The sequence below is a fragment of the Chroicocephalus ridibundus genome, chromosome 11, assembly GCF_963924245.1.
Source record: "Chroicocephalus ridibundus chromosome 11, bChrRid1.1, whole genome shotgun sequence".
Taxonomy (NCBI): Eukaryota; Metazoa; Chordata; class Aves; order Charadriiformes; family Laridae; genus Chroicocephalus; species Chroicocephalus ridibundus.
Window position 1 is genome coordinate 1,812,292 of NC_086294.1, and position 16,103 is coordinate 1,828,394.

Genomic DNA, 16,103 nt, shown 5'->3' on the forward strand with positions numbered 1-16,103 from the left:
CGTCCTCAGCCCGAGACTCCTGAGTAGATGTAGTGCCGTGCTGGGCTGTTACCTGCGTGCTGCCCGTTTGCAGCTTCCCCGGCCGGGGGACGCAGCTCGATCCCTCTGGGCTGCGACTCCGCCCTACGGTGCAGCAGGAAATGCCGTCCCACACTCTCGCCGCCGTGTTGCTGGAACTGCAGGGAGCGGCCGTCCGGCTGCCAAGACTGTCTGCCGGCTCTGGGCAACGGGCATCGGGGAAAGAGACGGGGCAGCTGCCGGCGCTGCCCGTGCGCTCGGAGTCAAGCGTCGGACCCGCAGGATTCCCGGCGCTCCTGCGCTGCGCTTCCCACGCCAGCACCGTGTGCGCGCGGGCCCGTGTGCCGGTGCGAGGCGGCAGCGCGGGCAGCGGGCGGCGGCGGGCGCAGTCCCGCCGCGGGCCGCAGGGTGGTGCTCCCGGCCAAGGCGGCGCCGAGCGGCTGCGGGCGGGGAGGCGGCCCAGCCCAACCCGCCGCTACACAGCCCAGCCCAGCCGAGCCGAGCCGAGCCGGGCAACGGCGGCGAGCGGCGGCGAGCGGTGCCCCGTGCCAGCGGCTGCCGGGCCAGGGCGGCCGCGCTCCGTGCCGCCATCCGGAGTCGGCGAGAGGGAGGCCGCCCGACCGCCGCCCCGCCGCGCTGCTGCCGGGCGCCGCTCTCCGCGGAGGAGTGCGCGGGCGATCCGCGAGACGGAGGCTGTCCGCCGGCCCGAGATGGCGATCGCAAGGCAAGTGCTTTGTCTCTGTGCTTTCCTCTCCCTGCCGCTCGCTCGCTCCGAGCCCATCCGCTACTCCGTAGCCGAGGAGGCGGCGAGCGGCTCCGTGGTAGCCAACGTGGCGGAGGACGCGGGGCTGTCCCCGGCGCAGCTGGCGGCTCGCGGCGCCCGCCTGGCCTCGGAGGACGGCCGGCAGCACTTTCGCTTAGACCCCGCCACCGGCAGGCTCGTCGTGGCCGAGAGGCTGGACCGGGAGGAGCTGTGCGGCCAGTCCGCTACGTGCACGCTCCCCTTCGAGCTCCTGCTGGCAAACCCGCTGCAGTTCTTTCGGGTGGAGGTGGCCGTGGAGGACATCAATGACCATTCCCCCGTGTTCCCGGAGGAACGAGTTACTATTAATATCCTGGAAAGGAGCGACCTGGGCTCGCGTTTCCCTCTGGAGGGTGCTCGGGACCTGGATGTTGGCAGCAACAGCATCCAGGCTTACAGCATTTCTCCCGAGAACGAGTACTTTAGTGTCTCCTTTGGTAGTCGGAGGAACGGTGACAAATATGTTGAACTGGTCTTGGAGAAGGCTCTAGACAGAGAGGAGGAAGGAGACGTGGATTTAAGTCTCATTGCCATGGACGGAGGCTCTCCTCCCAGGAGTGGGACCACACAAATCCACATTATTGTTCTAGATGTAAATGACAATGCTCCTGTCTTCAAAGAGGAAGGATATATTGCGCAGATTTTGGAAAATGCGCCTGTTGGCTCAGTGGTCCTTAAAGTGACGGCTATTGATCGGGATGAGGGAGTTAATGGGGACATCACCTATCAGTTCAGGCAAGCAGTGGGACAGAGCAACTCAGCATTCACAATTGATCCTACCAGTGGTGAAATTAAACTCACAAAGCCTCTGGACTTTGAGGTGGCAGAGAATCATGAGCTCAGTGTGCGGGCCATGGATGGCGGTGGCCTGTCAGCTATCTGCAAGGTGTTGGTGGAGGTGGTGGACGTGAATGACAATGCACCTGAGCTGGTGGTGAATTCCTTCAACAGCCCCCTCCCCGAGAACGCATTGCCTGGAACAGTGGTTGCCCTCTTTACTGTCAGGGACCGGGATTCTGGTGCGAATGGGAAGATCTCCTGTGCCCTTGAGGATCAGCTATTGTTCTCCCTGCGTCTGGCCTATAAGAACTACTATGAGCTTGTCACCGTCAATGCTCTGGACAGGGAGGAGATGGCACGGCACATCCTCATTGTCACAGCAGCAGACGCAGGGTCACCTCCTCTCACAACCACCCAGACCTTCACGGTGGACATCTCCGATGTCAACGACAATGCACCTGCCTTCAACCAGACATCATACACGATGTATGTGCGTGAGAACAATGTCCCAATGGTGCTTGTTGGAGCTGTCAGTGCTGCAGATGTTGATGTGGGGCCCAATGCCAAGGTGTCATATTTCCTGGCACCATCCCATCCCACAGAGCAGCCTCCCTGCTCCTGCATCTCCGTGAACTCTGAGAATGGGCACGTGTTTGTGCTGCGGCCTCTGGACTATGAGCAGGTGAAGCAGATTGATGTGCTGGTGAGTGCCTCCGATGCCGGATCTCCTCCTCTCAGTGCCAACGTCACCGTCCACCTTGTTGTGGTAGATGAGAATGACAATGTGCCACTGGTGCTGTACCCATCACAGGACAGCGGTCCACCATCCAGCGAGCTGGTGCCTGTATCAGCTGAGGCGGGGTACCTCATCACCAAAGTGGTGGCTGTGGATGCAGACTCGGGACAGAACTCGTGGCTCTCTTACCACCTGCTGAAGGCCACCGAGCCCGGGCTGTTTGTGGTTGGTGCCCAAAGCGGGGAGGTGCGGCTGAAGAGGCCAGGGACAGAGAGGGACGCTGTGAAGCAGAAGCTGGTTATTGTGGTGCGAGACAATGGGAAGCCACCATTGTCAGCCACTGCTGCACTGAACGCCCTCCTGCTCAATGACTTCTCAGAAGTGCGCCTACCGCACAGCAGCCTGGCCACGGAGGACGAGAGTGACTCCCTGACAACCTATTTAATCATTTCCTTGACCTTTGTCTCACTCCTCTTCCTCGCATCCATGACAGCCTTCATCACTCGCAAGGTGTGCAAGAGAAAGGAGCTGAAGGCAGGGCACGTGCTTTATGGTGCTGGCAACTTGCAGAGCGACCTGGCTGATGCGGCCACAGCGGGGACCTTGCCCCACGGCTATTGCTATGAGATCAGCCTCACAACGGGCTCTGGCAATAGCGAGTTCAAGTTCCTGAAGCCCATCCTCCCCAGCCTGCCACCACAGCAGTGCACCAGAGGTGGGGGCACCGATGACGAGCAAGATTTCCCCCGTGGCCCCATTACTGCAGAACACTTTGCACCAGACAATCGTGGGACCGTCTCTGCAGAACAGTTCAATAATCTTTCCTTTACCTAGCATGGAGTCAGCACATACAGAGGCTTCATTCATGCCTCACGGTAGGAAGGGATCCCTGTTACAGCATGTGGTAATGATTCCTCCAGAGTAAATCTGCATTTTTATTTGGCATCAATGATTTCCCTCAAATTCTATGTCAGAAGAAAGACTATAACCCTCTCCAAAATAGAAACACACAAAGAAAAGAACCTAAAGACTCCTTTAGTCATGAAAGTATATTTCCACTCTGTTACAACCTCTTCCAAAATGCTTTGAGAGGTACAGGTTCCCCAGCGTAGTTTTTGTGTCACTTACTGTCAGGCAAGCCCATGGACCTCTTTCTCTGTGCTGTAACGCAATTTCAAAGTCATGCAGTGAAATCACATTGTCCTGGCTTTAGCTGGGGTAGAGTTAATTTTCTTCGTAGTAGCTGGTATAGTGCTGTGTTTTGGATTTAGCATGTTGATAGCACACTGATGTTTTTGTGGTTCCAAGGTAGTGCTTACAGTAAGTCGAGGACTTTTCAGCTTCTCATACCCTGCCAGTGAGGAGCCTAGGGGTGCAGAAGAAGTTGGGATGGGGCACAGACAGGACAGCTGACCCAAGCAGGCCAAAGGGATATTCTATACCATAGGACGTCATGCTCAGCATATGAAGTGGGGGCAGTTGGCCAGGGGGAGGCTTCGGCTCGGGAAGTGGCTGGTCATCAGTCAGTTGGTAGTGAGTAATTGTTTTTCATTTGCATGATTTGTCTTTTCTTAGAGTTTTGTTATCTTTTCCTCTCCCCCCCCCCTTATTATTATTTTATAGTAATATTTTATTTTATTTCAATTATTAAGCTGTTCTCATCTCAGACCACGAGTTTTGTCACTTTTACACTTCCAATTCTCTCCCCCTTCCCACTGCAGGGGGAGGGGAGGAAGAGTGATAGAGTCGCTGTGTAGTGCTTGTCTGCTGGCTGAAGTCACACCACGACACACATGCTTGCCGAAACGCACGTAGCCCTCTCCCTGCGTCAGAAAAGCAAGGATGTTGTGAGTACAGTGTTACAATATGGTGCAAGCAAGGGGCTCTTTCTTCTCTGGGTGCTTGGCTCTGTATAAGATGTTTGGGGCCTGTGTGTTTTGTGTTCTGGTCACTATGTCTGTCCAGACACCCGTTGTGAATCTGCATACTCTGCACTAGTGCTGCCCAGTGATGCAGGGAGTTGCTCACATCCAGCTGTTGTGATGCACACAGTTCTAGCTCATTGAGCAAGAGTGGTATTTTTTCCCTTTGAGTACAGCAGTCTCATCTTCTCTAGAGGGGAGCAGCAAAACACAGAAGATCTTCCTTTATCCCATAAGAGGGTGGTGGGCGTTCTGTCTCCTTGGGATTTCCATGTAAGTATAGCAGTTCTAACAGTGTTGGGATGGAACAGATTAGACTAGACTAGACTAGACTAGACTAGATTTCAGCAGGAAGGCACCTGCAACGATCATCTAGTCTAACCGCCTGACTACTTCAGGGCTGACCAAAGTTAAAGCATGTTGTTAAGGACATTGTTCAAGTGTCTCTTAAACACTGACAGCCATGGGACATTGACCCATCAACTTTATGAAGCCTCTTCCAGTGTATGACCGCTCTCTCAATAAAGAAATGCTTCCTAATGTCTGACCCTCCCCTGATGGAGTTTGAACCATTCCCAGGTGTCCTGTCGCTGGATACAAGGGAGAAGAGATGAGCACCTCCCTCTCTCAGCCAAGTTCTCCAAACTAGACAAACTCAAATCCTTAGCTGCTCCTCGTAGGACTTCACTTCCAGCTTTGTCACCAGCTTTGTAGTAGAAAAACTACATCCACAGCCTTCCCTTAATCCAACAGTCAGGTGACCTTATCGTAGGAGGACATGGACCTGTTGGAGTGAGTCCAGAGGAGTCCACAAAGATGATCAGAGGGCTAGAGCACCTCTCCTATGAAGACAGGCTGAGAGAGTTGGTGTTGTTCAGCCTGGAGAAGAGAAGGCTCCGGGGAGAGTTGATTGTGGCCTTCTAGTACCTAAAAGGGGTCTATAGGAAAGCTGGGGAGTGACTCTTTATCAGGGAGTGAAGTGATAGAGTGAGGGGTAATGGTTTTAAACCAGAAGAGGGTAGATTTAGATTATATATCAAGAAAAAATTCTTTACTCTGAGGATGGTGAGACTCTGGAACTGGCTGCCCAAGGAAGTAGTGTATGCCCTGTCCCTGGAAGTATTCAGTGCTGGCTTGTGTGGGGCTTTGAGCAACCTGGTCTAGTGGAAGGTGTCCCTGCCCATGGCAGAGGGGTGGGAACTAGGTTATTTTTAGGTCCCTTCCAACTCTAACCATTCTATCATTCTATTATGTCAAAGCAGTTAAGCAGGACTTTCCCTTGGTGAACCCATGATGACTGCGCCTGATGATTGCATTGTTCTTTCAATGCCTTTCTTTCACTAGTACGCAGTTATGATCTTCTCTATAGTTTTGCCAGGGTCTGAGGTTAGACTAACAGGTCAGTAGTTTCCTGGGTCTCCCCTCTTGCCCTTCTTGTAAATTGGAAGAACATTGTCTAGCTTCCAGTCAGCAGGGACCCCTCCCCAGTCTCCCAAGGCCTTTGGCAGCTGATGGAGAGATGTCCTGCTGTAACATCGACTGGGTCCTTCAGTACTCTGCAACGAATCCCATTAGGTGCCATGGACTTGAGAACATTCCTCTGATACAGCTGGTCCCTGATAATTTCAGTGTCCACTGATGGAAAGTCACTGTTCGTTCACTCGCGGCCCTCTGTTTCAGTGGACCGGGCAGCCCAGCATCAATCTGTATTGTTAAACTTCGGGTCAAGAAAAGCATTGAATGCCTCCTCTTCTTCTTCATCCTTGTCGGTCAGGTGAGCATCTTCAACAAGTGTCAGTCTAATGTTTTCTTTAGACCTCCACTTCCTATTAACATCCTTGTAGACTGTAACTGTTCAGAGTTGTGAAAACATGCTCATTGCCTTTGGGTGCATTGTAAGGAAACTGCACAAGTTGCTTCAAAGGACTTTGTCTGAAGGTAGAATTGAGATGGACTTGGAAAAAGCCCATTGACTTTTCTCTGATCGTTGTTCCTGAGTTCAGCGGCTTCTTGATGGGAGGGGAAATCTGTCCCACCAGGATTTCCTGGGTTTGTGTTAGAGCATTTGCATTCTCCTTTCTGCCCTTTCTCCTTCTACTTTGTGAACTGTGTTTGGGCATTGTCTTACCTCTTCCCCTTAAGAAGGACTGTCACTCCATGTATAATATTGGATTCTTTAAAAGAAGGCTGTTTGAATGTTTGAATGGCACAGAATATTTGGAAACGTGACGTTGTGTTGTGCTGCAGTTATTAACTGTAAAGCAGGATACCCTTGAGTGTAAAAATGTAACAAAGAGAACACCTGAATGCCTTGTGTGGAGACAGTAGTCTTTGTTGAGTTGTTTGTTGTTTTTTTTCTGGGGAAGCTCTGTCAAAGTTTTTCCAAAGGTTGTGAGCTTTTTTCTCATTTTTGTCCCTTGGCTGATGTAAAGTTGAGCGGGTACATTTCTTCAGTTTGGCAATGAGGCCTGTATCGCATTGAGTGAAATTGTGGGGAGCACGGCTTTGCTGACAGACCTGTATGGGTCTTCTGAGCACTGAGTTGCTGGTTGCTACAGGGCCCAGTTAGACCCAGTCAGCGGAAACTGGCCCCCACCCTAACAGGGACCGTGGGTGTGCAAAGGCCTCTGCAAAGCAGTGAGGTTGGGGATAGTGACCTATCCCACTCTTCCTAGAGTGCCAGCTGCAGAGGGCAACTGGGAAGGCTTTGAGCACAAAGTATTCTGATTCTAAATGTTTTGATGGATGACAGCATACATGTTGCTTTGGAGAAGTCTTTCGGGGAGTCCCAGGAGGTTGGGAATTGGTGGATGAAGAACTACTACCAGGGATACGGTTCACTCTCAGGAAACGCAGAGCACTACAGGCATCTGCTCCACAAAGGCCTCAAGAAAAGGATAAGGCCTGAGGACAGGCCGCTGTAGTGATGCTGACCAGAAGACAGTTGTACAGCGAGGGGTGAATGATATACTCTCCAGCTAACCTGAGAGGAATCATAGAATCGTTTGGTTTGGATGAAATCCTTGAGACCATTGAGTCCTGCCGTTAAGCAAACACTACCAAGTCCACCACTAAACCCTGTCCCTCAGCACCACATCCAGGGACGGCAGACACTTCCTTTGGCAGCCTGTGTTAATGCTTGGCAATCCTTTTGATGAAGAAATTGTTCATAATATCCAGTCTAAACTTCCCCTATCACAACCTGGGGCCATTTGCTCTCATCCTATCACTTCATACTTGGGAAAAGAGACCGACACCTACCTCCTTAAATCTTTCAGGCAGAGGCCTGTGCTGTCCTGTGCTGTGTTGTATGGCACAAATCCTTTGGTGGGAAGATAAACTCAGCTCATTGTAATCGCAGAGGCTGCAGGCAAGTCCTGCTTGGTACTGGTTAGAAAGCCACCTGCAAGCAAGAAGTCCACCTGCCAAAGTCTTTTACTGCAGCTGTAGAAATGATCAATAGAATTGCTTTCTTGCAGGGAAGTCCTAAGATGGCTTGAATGACTGAAACGGGGACACTCTGTCTTTTCTATGACCAGGGTCTGCACGGCATGTTGTGCATGGCTGCAGTTCTTTCATGAAGCTCCTCTGCTCAGGGTTCTCCACATCTACCCTTCCAGTAGGGTGATCTATAATGGAGAGAGTTGTGAATGACACTTTAGAGAGTGGGCGTGTTTCTCCTGCTGAGATCACAAGGAACCAGCAGCTCCTGGTATAAAAGTGCTGGTTCTCGGGTCGTTCCAGGTCAAAGGTCCAGGTGTCTGATGCAGTTCATAACTGGAAGGTTTCTTACAGTTTGTGACCTATGAAAGGGGACATGGCGTTTCCTGCATTGGAGGGCCAGCACACACGGCTGAGCTTTCCCAAGGGGCTCTTTGCAGGTGCCCTTTAGGAAGGAAAACTTCTAGGCCAGGTAATAGACAGCCCTAGCAGAGGGGAGGCTTTTAACCCCCTGGAAACTGCTTTCAGGGACAAGGGAGCACGAGAGAGCTGGCAGATGTTTAAGGATGCTTTCCACAGAGTGCAAGAGCTCTTGATCCCCACATGTAAGAAATGAGGGAAGGAAGGCAAGACACCAGCATGGCTGAGTAAAGACCTGCTTGTCAGACTAAAGGGCAAGAAGGAAACGCACAGTCAGTGTACAGGGACCTTGCCCAGTTTTGTAGGGATGCGGTCAGGAAGATCAAGGTGTGGCTGAAGCTGAACACAAAGTACAACAAGAAGGGCTTCTAGCGGTATGTCAGACAGAAAGGAGGGTCAAAGAAAGTGTACCTCCGCTGATGAACACAAGTGGCAAACTGGTATACAACAGGCAAGGAGATGGCTGAGGCAGCCAGCAACTTTTTTTGCTTCAGTTTTCACTGTCAGTCTCTCTTCCCACACTTCTCGAGCGGATGGAGCTCGAGGCAGGGACTGGGGGAGCAAAGTCCCTCACGCTGTAAGAGAAGATCAGACCAACTGAGAAACCTGAACATAGAGAAGTCTCTGGGACCTGAGAAGATGCCTTCCGGAGTCCTGAGGGAATTGGCTGATGTGGTTGCTAAGCCACTCTCCATGATAATTGAAATGTCATGGCAGTGAGGTGAAGTCCCTGGTGACTTGAAAAGGGAAACATTACACCCATTTTTAAAAAGAGTAGAAAGGTGGACCCTGGGAAGTACCACCTTGACATCCTCCCCTCTGTGACTGGGAACATGATGGAACAGATCCTCCTAGAAATTATGCTAAGGCACATGGAGGGCAGAGATGCACGTCAAGACAGCCAGCATGGTTTCACCAGCGTCAAGTCTTGCCTGACCAACCTAGTGATGTGGGTCAACTTATAGGACGGAATGACTGTATGAGAGGACAAGGGAAGACTGGACTTCTGTAAGGCCTTTGTCACGGTTCCCCACAACATACCTCTCTCTAAGTTTGGACACATGGATTTCACGGATGGAGTATTTGGTGGGTAAGGAATTGTCTGGATGGTCCTATCCACAGAGTCATGGTCAAGTCTCAATGTCTGGATGGAGATGAGTGGAGAGTGGTGTCCCTCAGGGGCCCATATGGGGACAAGTCCTGTTTGACACCTTCATCAACGACACAGTGGGATCAAGTGCACTCCCAGCACAGTTGCAAATGGCACCAGGCTGAGTGGTACGGCTGACACGCCTGCAAGGCGAGACTCCGGGCATGCCTTTTGCCTCCCTCGGCCCGCTGCTACGCTGACAGCGACTTCACCGCTGACAGCGTGGACGTGGCCGGCACGGGCACTCTGTGGCCGGCCGAGCGCTACGAAGTGTGTCTGAGCAGCGGCTCGGGGAGGAGGCAGTTCCAGTTCCTGAGGCCCGTCCTGTGCAGCCCACAAAGCAGCGTTGCAGCGGGGCCGGGAAAGAAGAACGAAGATCCCCTGTGCAGCTGGCAGGCCGCGGGCGAGAGGGAAGGCGAGGCGGGGAGCACGGCCCCTCTGCCCGTTCAGCCGCCGGACTGGCCGGACGACAGGCGCGTCCATGCGTGAGCCTTGTTGAAACCCGCCTGCCTTCCCCGTCCTCAGCCCGAGACTCCTGAGTAGATGGGGGCCGTGCTGGGCTGTTACCTGCGTGCTGCGCCTGCGGGGGTTTCCGCCGGGCTTCCCCGGCCGGGGAAGGCGGCTCGATCCCTCCGGGCTGAGACTCCGCCCCACGGTGCTCCAGGAAATGCCCTGCCCCTATCTCGCTGCCGTGCTCCTGGAAGTGCAGGGAGCGGCCGTCCGGGAGCCAAGAGCGCCCGCCTGCCGGAGGGCTCTGGGCAACGGGCATCGGGGAAAGAGACAGCGCAGCTGCCGGCGCTGCCCGTGCAGTCGGAATCAAGCGTCGGCCCCGCAGGACTCCCGGCGCTCCTGCGCTGCGCTTCCCTCGCCGGCGCCGAGTGCGCGCGTCCTGCCGCGGAGCCCCGAGGCGGGCGAGCGGCCGGAGCCGCGCGTGTGCGCGCGGGCGCGTGTGCCGGTGCGAGGCGGCAGCGCGGGCAGCGGGCGGCGGCGGGCGCAGTCCCGCCGCGGGCCGCAGGGTGGTGCTCCCGGCCAAGGCGGCGCCGAGCGGCTGCGGGCGGGGAGGCGGCCCAGCCCAACCCGCCGCTACACAGCCCAGCCGAGCCGAGCCGAGCCGAGCCGAGCCGGGCAACGGCGGCGAGCGGTGCCCCGTGCCAGCGGCTGCCGGGCCAGGGCGGCCGCGCTCCGTGCCGCCATCCGGAGTCGGCGAGAGGGAGGCCGCCCGACCGCCGCCCCGCCGCGCTGCTGCCGGGCGCCGCTCTCCGCGGAGGAGTGCGCGGGCGATCCGCGAGACGGAGGCTGTCCGCCGGCCCGAGATGGCGATCGCAAGGCAAGTGCTTTGTCTCTGTGCTTTCCTCTCCCTGCCGCTCGCTCGCTCCGAGCCCATCCGCTACTCCGTAGCCGAGGAGGCGGCGAGCGGCTCCGTGGTAGCCAACGTGGCGGAGGACGCGGGGCTGTCCCCGGCGCAGCTGGCGGCTCGCGGCGCCCGCCTGGCCTCGGAGGACGGCCGGCAGCACTTTCGCTTAGACCCCGCCACCGGCAGGCTCGTCGTGGCCGAGAGGCTGGACCGGGAGGAGCTGTGCGGCCAGTCCGCTACGTGCACGCTCCCCTTCGAGCTCCTGCTGGCAAACCCGCTGCAGTTCTTTCGGGTGGAGGTGGCCGTGGAGGACATCAATGACCATTCCCCCGTATTCCCAGTGGAAAAAGTCGTTTTTAATATCCCGGAAACGAGCAACCCTGGCTCGCGTTTCCCTCTGGAGGGTGCTCGGGACCTGGATGTTGGCAGCAACAGCATCCAGGCTTACAGCATTTCTCCCGAGAACGAGTACTTCAGTGTCTCCTTTGCAAGTCAGAGTGAGGACGACGAATATGTTGAACTGGTCTTGGAGAAGGCTCTAGACAGAGAGGAGGAAGGAGAGGTGGTTTTCAGTCTCATTGCTAGGGATGGGGGTTCTCCTCCCAGGAGTGGGACCACACAAATCCACATTGTTATTTTAGATGCAAATGACAACGCTCCTGTCTTCACACAGAAGCTGTATGTTGGGCAGGTTTTGGAAAATGCCCCTGTGGGCTCTGTTGTTCTCAGAGTGGTGGCAACTGATCAGGACGTGGGAGTTAATGGGGACATCACCTATCAGTTCAGCGAAGCAGTGGGCCAGAGTAGGTCATCATTTGTGATTAACCCCACGAGTGGTGAAATTAAACTCGCGATGCCTCTGGACTTTGAGGTGGCAGAGAATCATGAGCTCAGTGTGCGGGCCACGGATGGCGGTGGACTGTCAGCAATCTGCAAGGTGTTAGTGGAGGTGGTGGATGTGAACGACAATGCACCGGAAGTGGTGGTAAGTTCCTTCAACAGCCCCATCCCCGAGAACGCATTCCCTGGAACGGTGGTTGCCCTCTTTACTGTCAGGGACCGGGATTCTGGTGCAAATGGGAAGATCTCCTGTGCCCTTGAGGACCAGCTATTGTTCTCCCTGCGTCTGGCCTATAAGAACTACTATGAGCTTGTCACCGTCAATGCTCTGGACAGGGAGGAGATGGCAAGGCACATCCTCATTGTCACAGCAGCAGACGCAGGGTCACCTCCTCTCACAACCACCCAGACCTTCACGGTGGACATCTCCGATGTCAACGACAATGCACCTGCCTTCAACCAGACATCATACACGATGTATGTGCGTGAGAACAATGTCCCAATGGTGCTTGTTGGAGCTGTCAGTGCTGCAGATGCTGATGTGGGGCCCAATGCCAAGGTGACATATTTCCTGGCACCGTCCCATCCCACAGAGCAGCCTCCCTGCTCCTGCATCTCCGTGAACTCTGAGAATGGGCATGTGTTTGTGCTGCGGCCTCTGGACTATGAGCAGGTGAAGCAGATTGATGTGCTGGTGAGTGCCTCCGATGCCGGATCTCCTCCTCTCAGTGCCAACGTCACCATCCACCTTGTTGTGGTGGATGAGAATGACAATGCGCCTCTGGTGCTGTACCCATCACAGGACAGCGGTCCACCATCCAGCGAGCTGGTGCCTGTATCAGCTGAGGCAGGGTACCTCATCACCAAAGTGGTGGCTGTGGATGCAGACTCGGGACAGAACTCATGGCTCTCTTACCACCTGCTGAAGGCCACCGAGCCCGGGCTGTTTGTGGTGGGTGCCCAAAGCGGTGAGGTGCGGCTGAAGAGGCCAGTGACAGAGAGGGACGCTGTGAAGCAGAAGCTCATTGTTGTGGTGCGAGACAATGGGAAGCCACCATTGTCAGCCACTGCGGCACTGAGTGCACTCCTGCTCAATGACTTCTCAGACGTGCGCCTACCACCCACCAGCCTGGCCACGGAGGACGAGAGTGACTCCCTGACAACCTATTTAATCATTTCCTTGACCTTTGTCTCACTCCTCTTCCTCGCATCCATGACAGCCTTCATCACTCGCAAGGTGTGCAAGAGAAAGGAGCTGAAGGCAGGGCACGTGCTTTATGGTGCTGGCAACTTGCAGAGCAGCCTGGCTGATGCAGCCACAGCAGGGACCTTGCCCCATGGCTATTGCTATGAGATCAGCCTCACAACGGGCTCTGGCAACAGCGAGTTCAAGTTCCTGAAGCCCATCCTCCCCAGCCTGCCACCACAGCAGTGCACCACGGTTGGGGGCACCCACGATGAACAGGATTTCCCCCGTGGCCCCATTACTGCAGAGGACATGGCACCAGAGAACCCCGGGACCGTCTCTGCAGAACAGTTCAATAGTCTTTCCTTTAACTAGCATGGAGTCAGCACATACAGAGGCTTCATTCATGCCTCACGATAGGAAGGGATCCCTGTTACAGCATGTGGCAATGGTTCCTCCCAGGTTAATCTGCATTTGCAATTGGTGTCAGTGATTTCTGCCAAATTCTATGTCAGAAGAAATTTTGTCTCCCCCTCCAAACAAACAAACAAGCAAACAAAGAAACAAAAGGACCTCAAGCCTCCTTCACCCAGGAAATAATATTCTTCAGCTGTGAAATGCTTTGCGAGTGGGGTTAGGTCCAGGGTCACCAGTCAAGTTCTTGTCTCACTTGCTGTTAGGCAAGCTCCTGGCCCTCTTATTCTGTGCTGTAACGCAATGGCAAAGTCAGGCAGACAAACCCCATTGTCCTGGTTTCAGGTGGGATAGAGTTAATTTTCTTCCTAGTAGCTGGTAGCCTAGTAGCTGTGTTTTGGATTTAGCATGAGAATAATGTTGATAACACACTGATGCTTTAGTGGTTGCTAAATCGTGCTTGCACTAAGTCAAGGACATTTCAGCGTCTCAAGCCCTGCCAGTGAGGAGGCTGGAGGTGCATAAGGAGTTGGGAGGTGGCAGAGCCAGAACAGCTGACCCAAACTGGCCAAAGGGATAATTCATAGCATATGACATCATGCTCTGCATATAAAGTGGTGGGAAGTGGCCGGGCATCTGAGAATGCTACTTGGGAGGAGAGTGGGCATCAGTCCTTTGATAGTGAGCAGTTGTTTTTCATTTGTGTCACTTGTCTTTTCTTGGGTTTTAGTTATCTTTTGGTTGTTGTTGTTGTTATTTTCCTGTTATTATTATTAGCATTAGTTTTGGTATTAGTTTTATTATTTTAATATTTTAGTTAATTTCTTAAACTGTTTTCGTCTTTTCACAAGAGTTTTGTCACTTTTACTCTTCCAATTCTCTCCCCCTTTCCACTGTGGGGGGAGGGGAGGGGCAGTGAGTGAATGGCTGTGTGGTGCTTAGCTGCTGACTGGGGTTACACCACGACACACACGCTCACTGAAATGCATGTAGTTGTCCACCCGGGTCAGAAAAGCAAGGAAAATGTGAGTAATTTGTTACAATGTGGTGCAAGCAAGGGACTCTTTCTTCTCGGGGAGCTGCTTCTTCTCTGCTCTGTCTGACATGTGTGGGCTCTGTCTGTTTTTCCGTCTGGTCACAATGTCTGTCTGGACAGCCGTTGTGTGCCTGCCTATGCTGCAATAGTGCTTCCCAGTGAAGCAGAGAGTTGCTGCCATCCAGACGCTCTGATCAGGCAAGAAGGGTATTTTCAACCATCACCCACAGATCCCTTTCTGCAGGGCTGCTCTCCAGCCACTCCTCTCCCAATGTATACACATACACAGTACTACTCTATCCCAGGTGCAGAATCTGGCCTTTGGACTTCTTAAGTGTCATGCCGTTGATGATTGCACAATGCTCCAATCCATCTAGATCCCTCTGCAAGGCCTCTTTTTCCTTCAGAGAGGGAGCAGCACCTTCCTGTTTGGTATCATCAGCAAAGTTGCTAATGGTACCTTCAACTCCTGCACCCAGATCACTGAAAATAGTATTGAACAGGACTGGCCCTAGAATTGAACCCTGAGGAACGCCGCTGGTGACATGTCACCCGCCAGACGTTGCTCCCCTATTCACTGCAACCCTTAGAGCCCTGCCCTTCAGCTGGTTCTTCACCCTGCTGATAGTGAACCCGCTCATCTCACAGTTGAACAATGTATCCAGAAGAATTCTCCGAGGGATGATATCTACAGTCACACAAGAATCCAGAAAAACTACATCCACAGCCTTCCTTCACGCACGGGACAGGTGACCTTATAATAGAAGAGTGTGGACCTGTTGGAGTGAGTCCAGAGGAGGGCCATGAGGATGACCAGAGCACTGGAGCACCTTTCCTATGAAGACAGACTGAGAGAGTTGGGGTTGTTCAGCCTGGAGAGGAGAAGGCTTCAGGGAGACCTTATAGAAGCCTTCCAGTATGTAAAGGAGGCCTCCAGCAAAGATGGGAAGGGACTCTTTATTAAGGAGTGTAGCAATAGGAAAAAGGGGAATGGTTTTAAACTGAAAGAGGGGAGATATAGATTAGATATTAGGAAGAAATTCTTTACTGTGAGGGTGATGAGACACTGGAACAGGTTTCCCGGGGAAGTTGTGGATACCCCTTCCCTGTAAGTTTTCAAGACCAGGCTGGATGGGGCTTTGAGCAACCTGGTCTAGTGGGAGGTGTCCCTGCCCATGGCAGGAGTGGTGGATCTAGATGATCTTTAAGGTGCCTTCGAAATCAAACCATTCTATGATTTTATGACATCAAAGCAATTAAACAGGACTTTCCCTTGGTGAACCCACGTTGACTGCACCTGATTATTGCATTGTTCTTTCAATGCCTTTCAGTAGTACTCAGTATCATCTTTAATCTATAATTTTCCCAGGGTCTGAGGTTGGACTAACATGTCAGTAGTTTCCTGGGTCTTCCCTCTTGCCCTTCTTGTAAATTGGAAGAACATTGTCTATCTTCCAGTCAACAGGGACCCCTCCCCAGTCTCCCAAGGCCTCTGGCAGCTGATCAAGTGGTGTCTTGCTGTAACATGAACTAGCTCCTTCAGTAATCTGGGACAAATCCCATCAGGCGCCACGGACTTGTGAACATTCCGCTGATGCATCTGATCCCTGACAATTCAGCATCCACCAATGGAAAGACATTATTCCTGCATTCGTGGACCTCTGACTCAGTGGACTGGGCAGCCGAAAGTTCATTTGCAGTATTAAAGATTGAGGCAAGAGAAGCATTGAATGCCTCCTCTTCTTCTTCATCCCCGTCGGTCAGGTTACCGTCTTCAACAGTTATCAGTCTCATGTTTTCTTTAGACCTCCTCTTGATATTGACATACTTTAAAAAGCCTTGCTTGTTGTCTGACACAACGCTGGCCAGTTTCCACTCTAATTGTGCTTTGTGCATTTGTGTCTTCTCCCTGCATAAACAAACCTCAGCTCTGCAGTCTTCCTGCAAAGCCTGACCTTGCTTCCCGAGATCACACAATTTCTTTTTCCTCTTGAGCTCCAGGAG

At 53.3% G+C, this 16,103-nt stretch overlaps 2 protein-coding genes across 2 annotated transcripts; both read left to right on the forward strand.

Annotated features, from left to right (window-relative positions):
* Window positions 1–6: 6 nt before the first annotated feature.
* On the forward strand, window positions 7–8,772 carry LOC134522204 (protocadherin beta-15-like). Its single transcript, XM_063349592.1, has one exon. The coding sequence runs from the start codon at window positions 141–143 to the stop codon at window positions 3,168–3,170; it is 3,030 nt and encodes a 1,009-aa protein (XP_063205662.1). The 5' UTR covers window positions 7–140; the 3' UTR covers window positions 3,171–8,772.
* A 1,596-nt stretch (window positions 8,773–10,368) lies between these two features.
* On the forward strand, window positions 10,369–13,519 carry LOC134522078 (protocadherin beta-15-like). Its single transcript, XM_063349362.1, has one exon. The coding sequence runs from the start codon at window positions 10,583–10,585 to the stop codon at window positions 13,022–13,024; it is 2,442 nt and encodes an 813-aa protein (XP_063205432.1). The 5' UTR covers window positions 10,369–10,582; the 3' UTR covers window positions 13,025–13,519.
* The last annotated feature ends 2,584 nt before the right edge of the window (window positions 13,520–16,103 follow it).

What these genes read in the sequence shown, in the direction of transcription:
- LOC134522204 (XM_063349592.1), top strand. Translation starts at nt 141, where the DNA reads ATGCCGTCCCACACTCTCGCCGCCGTGTTGCTGGAACTGCAGGGAGCG.
- LOC134522078 (XM_063349362.1), top strand. Translation starts at nt 10,583, where the DNA reads ATGGCGATCGCAAGGCAAGTGCTTTGTCTCTGTGCTTTCCTCTCCCTG.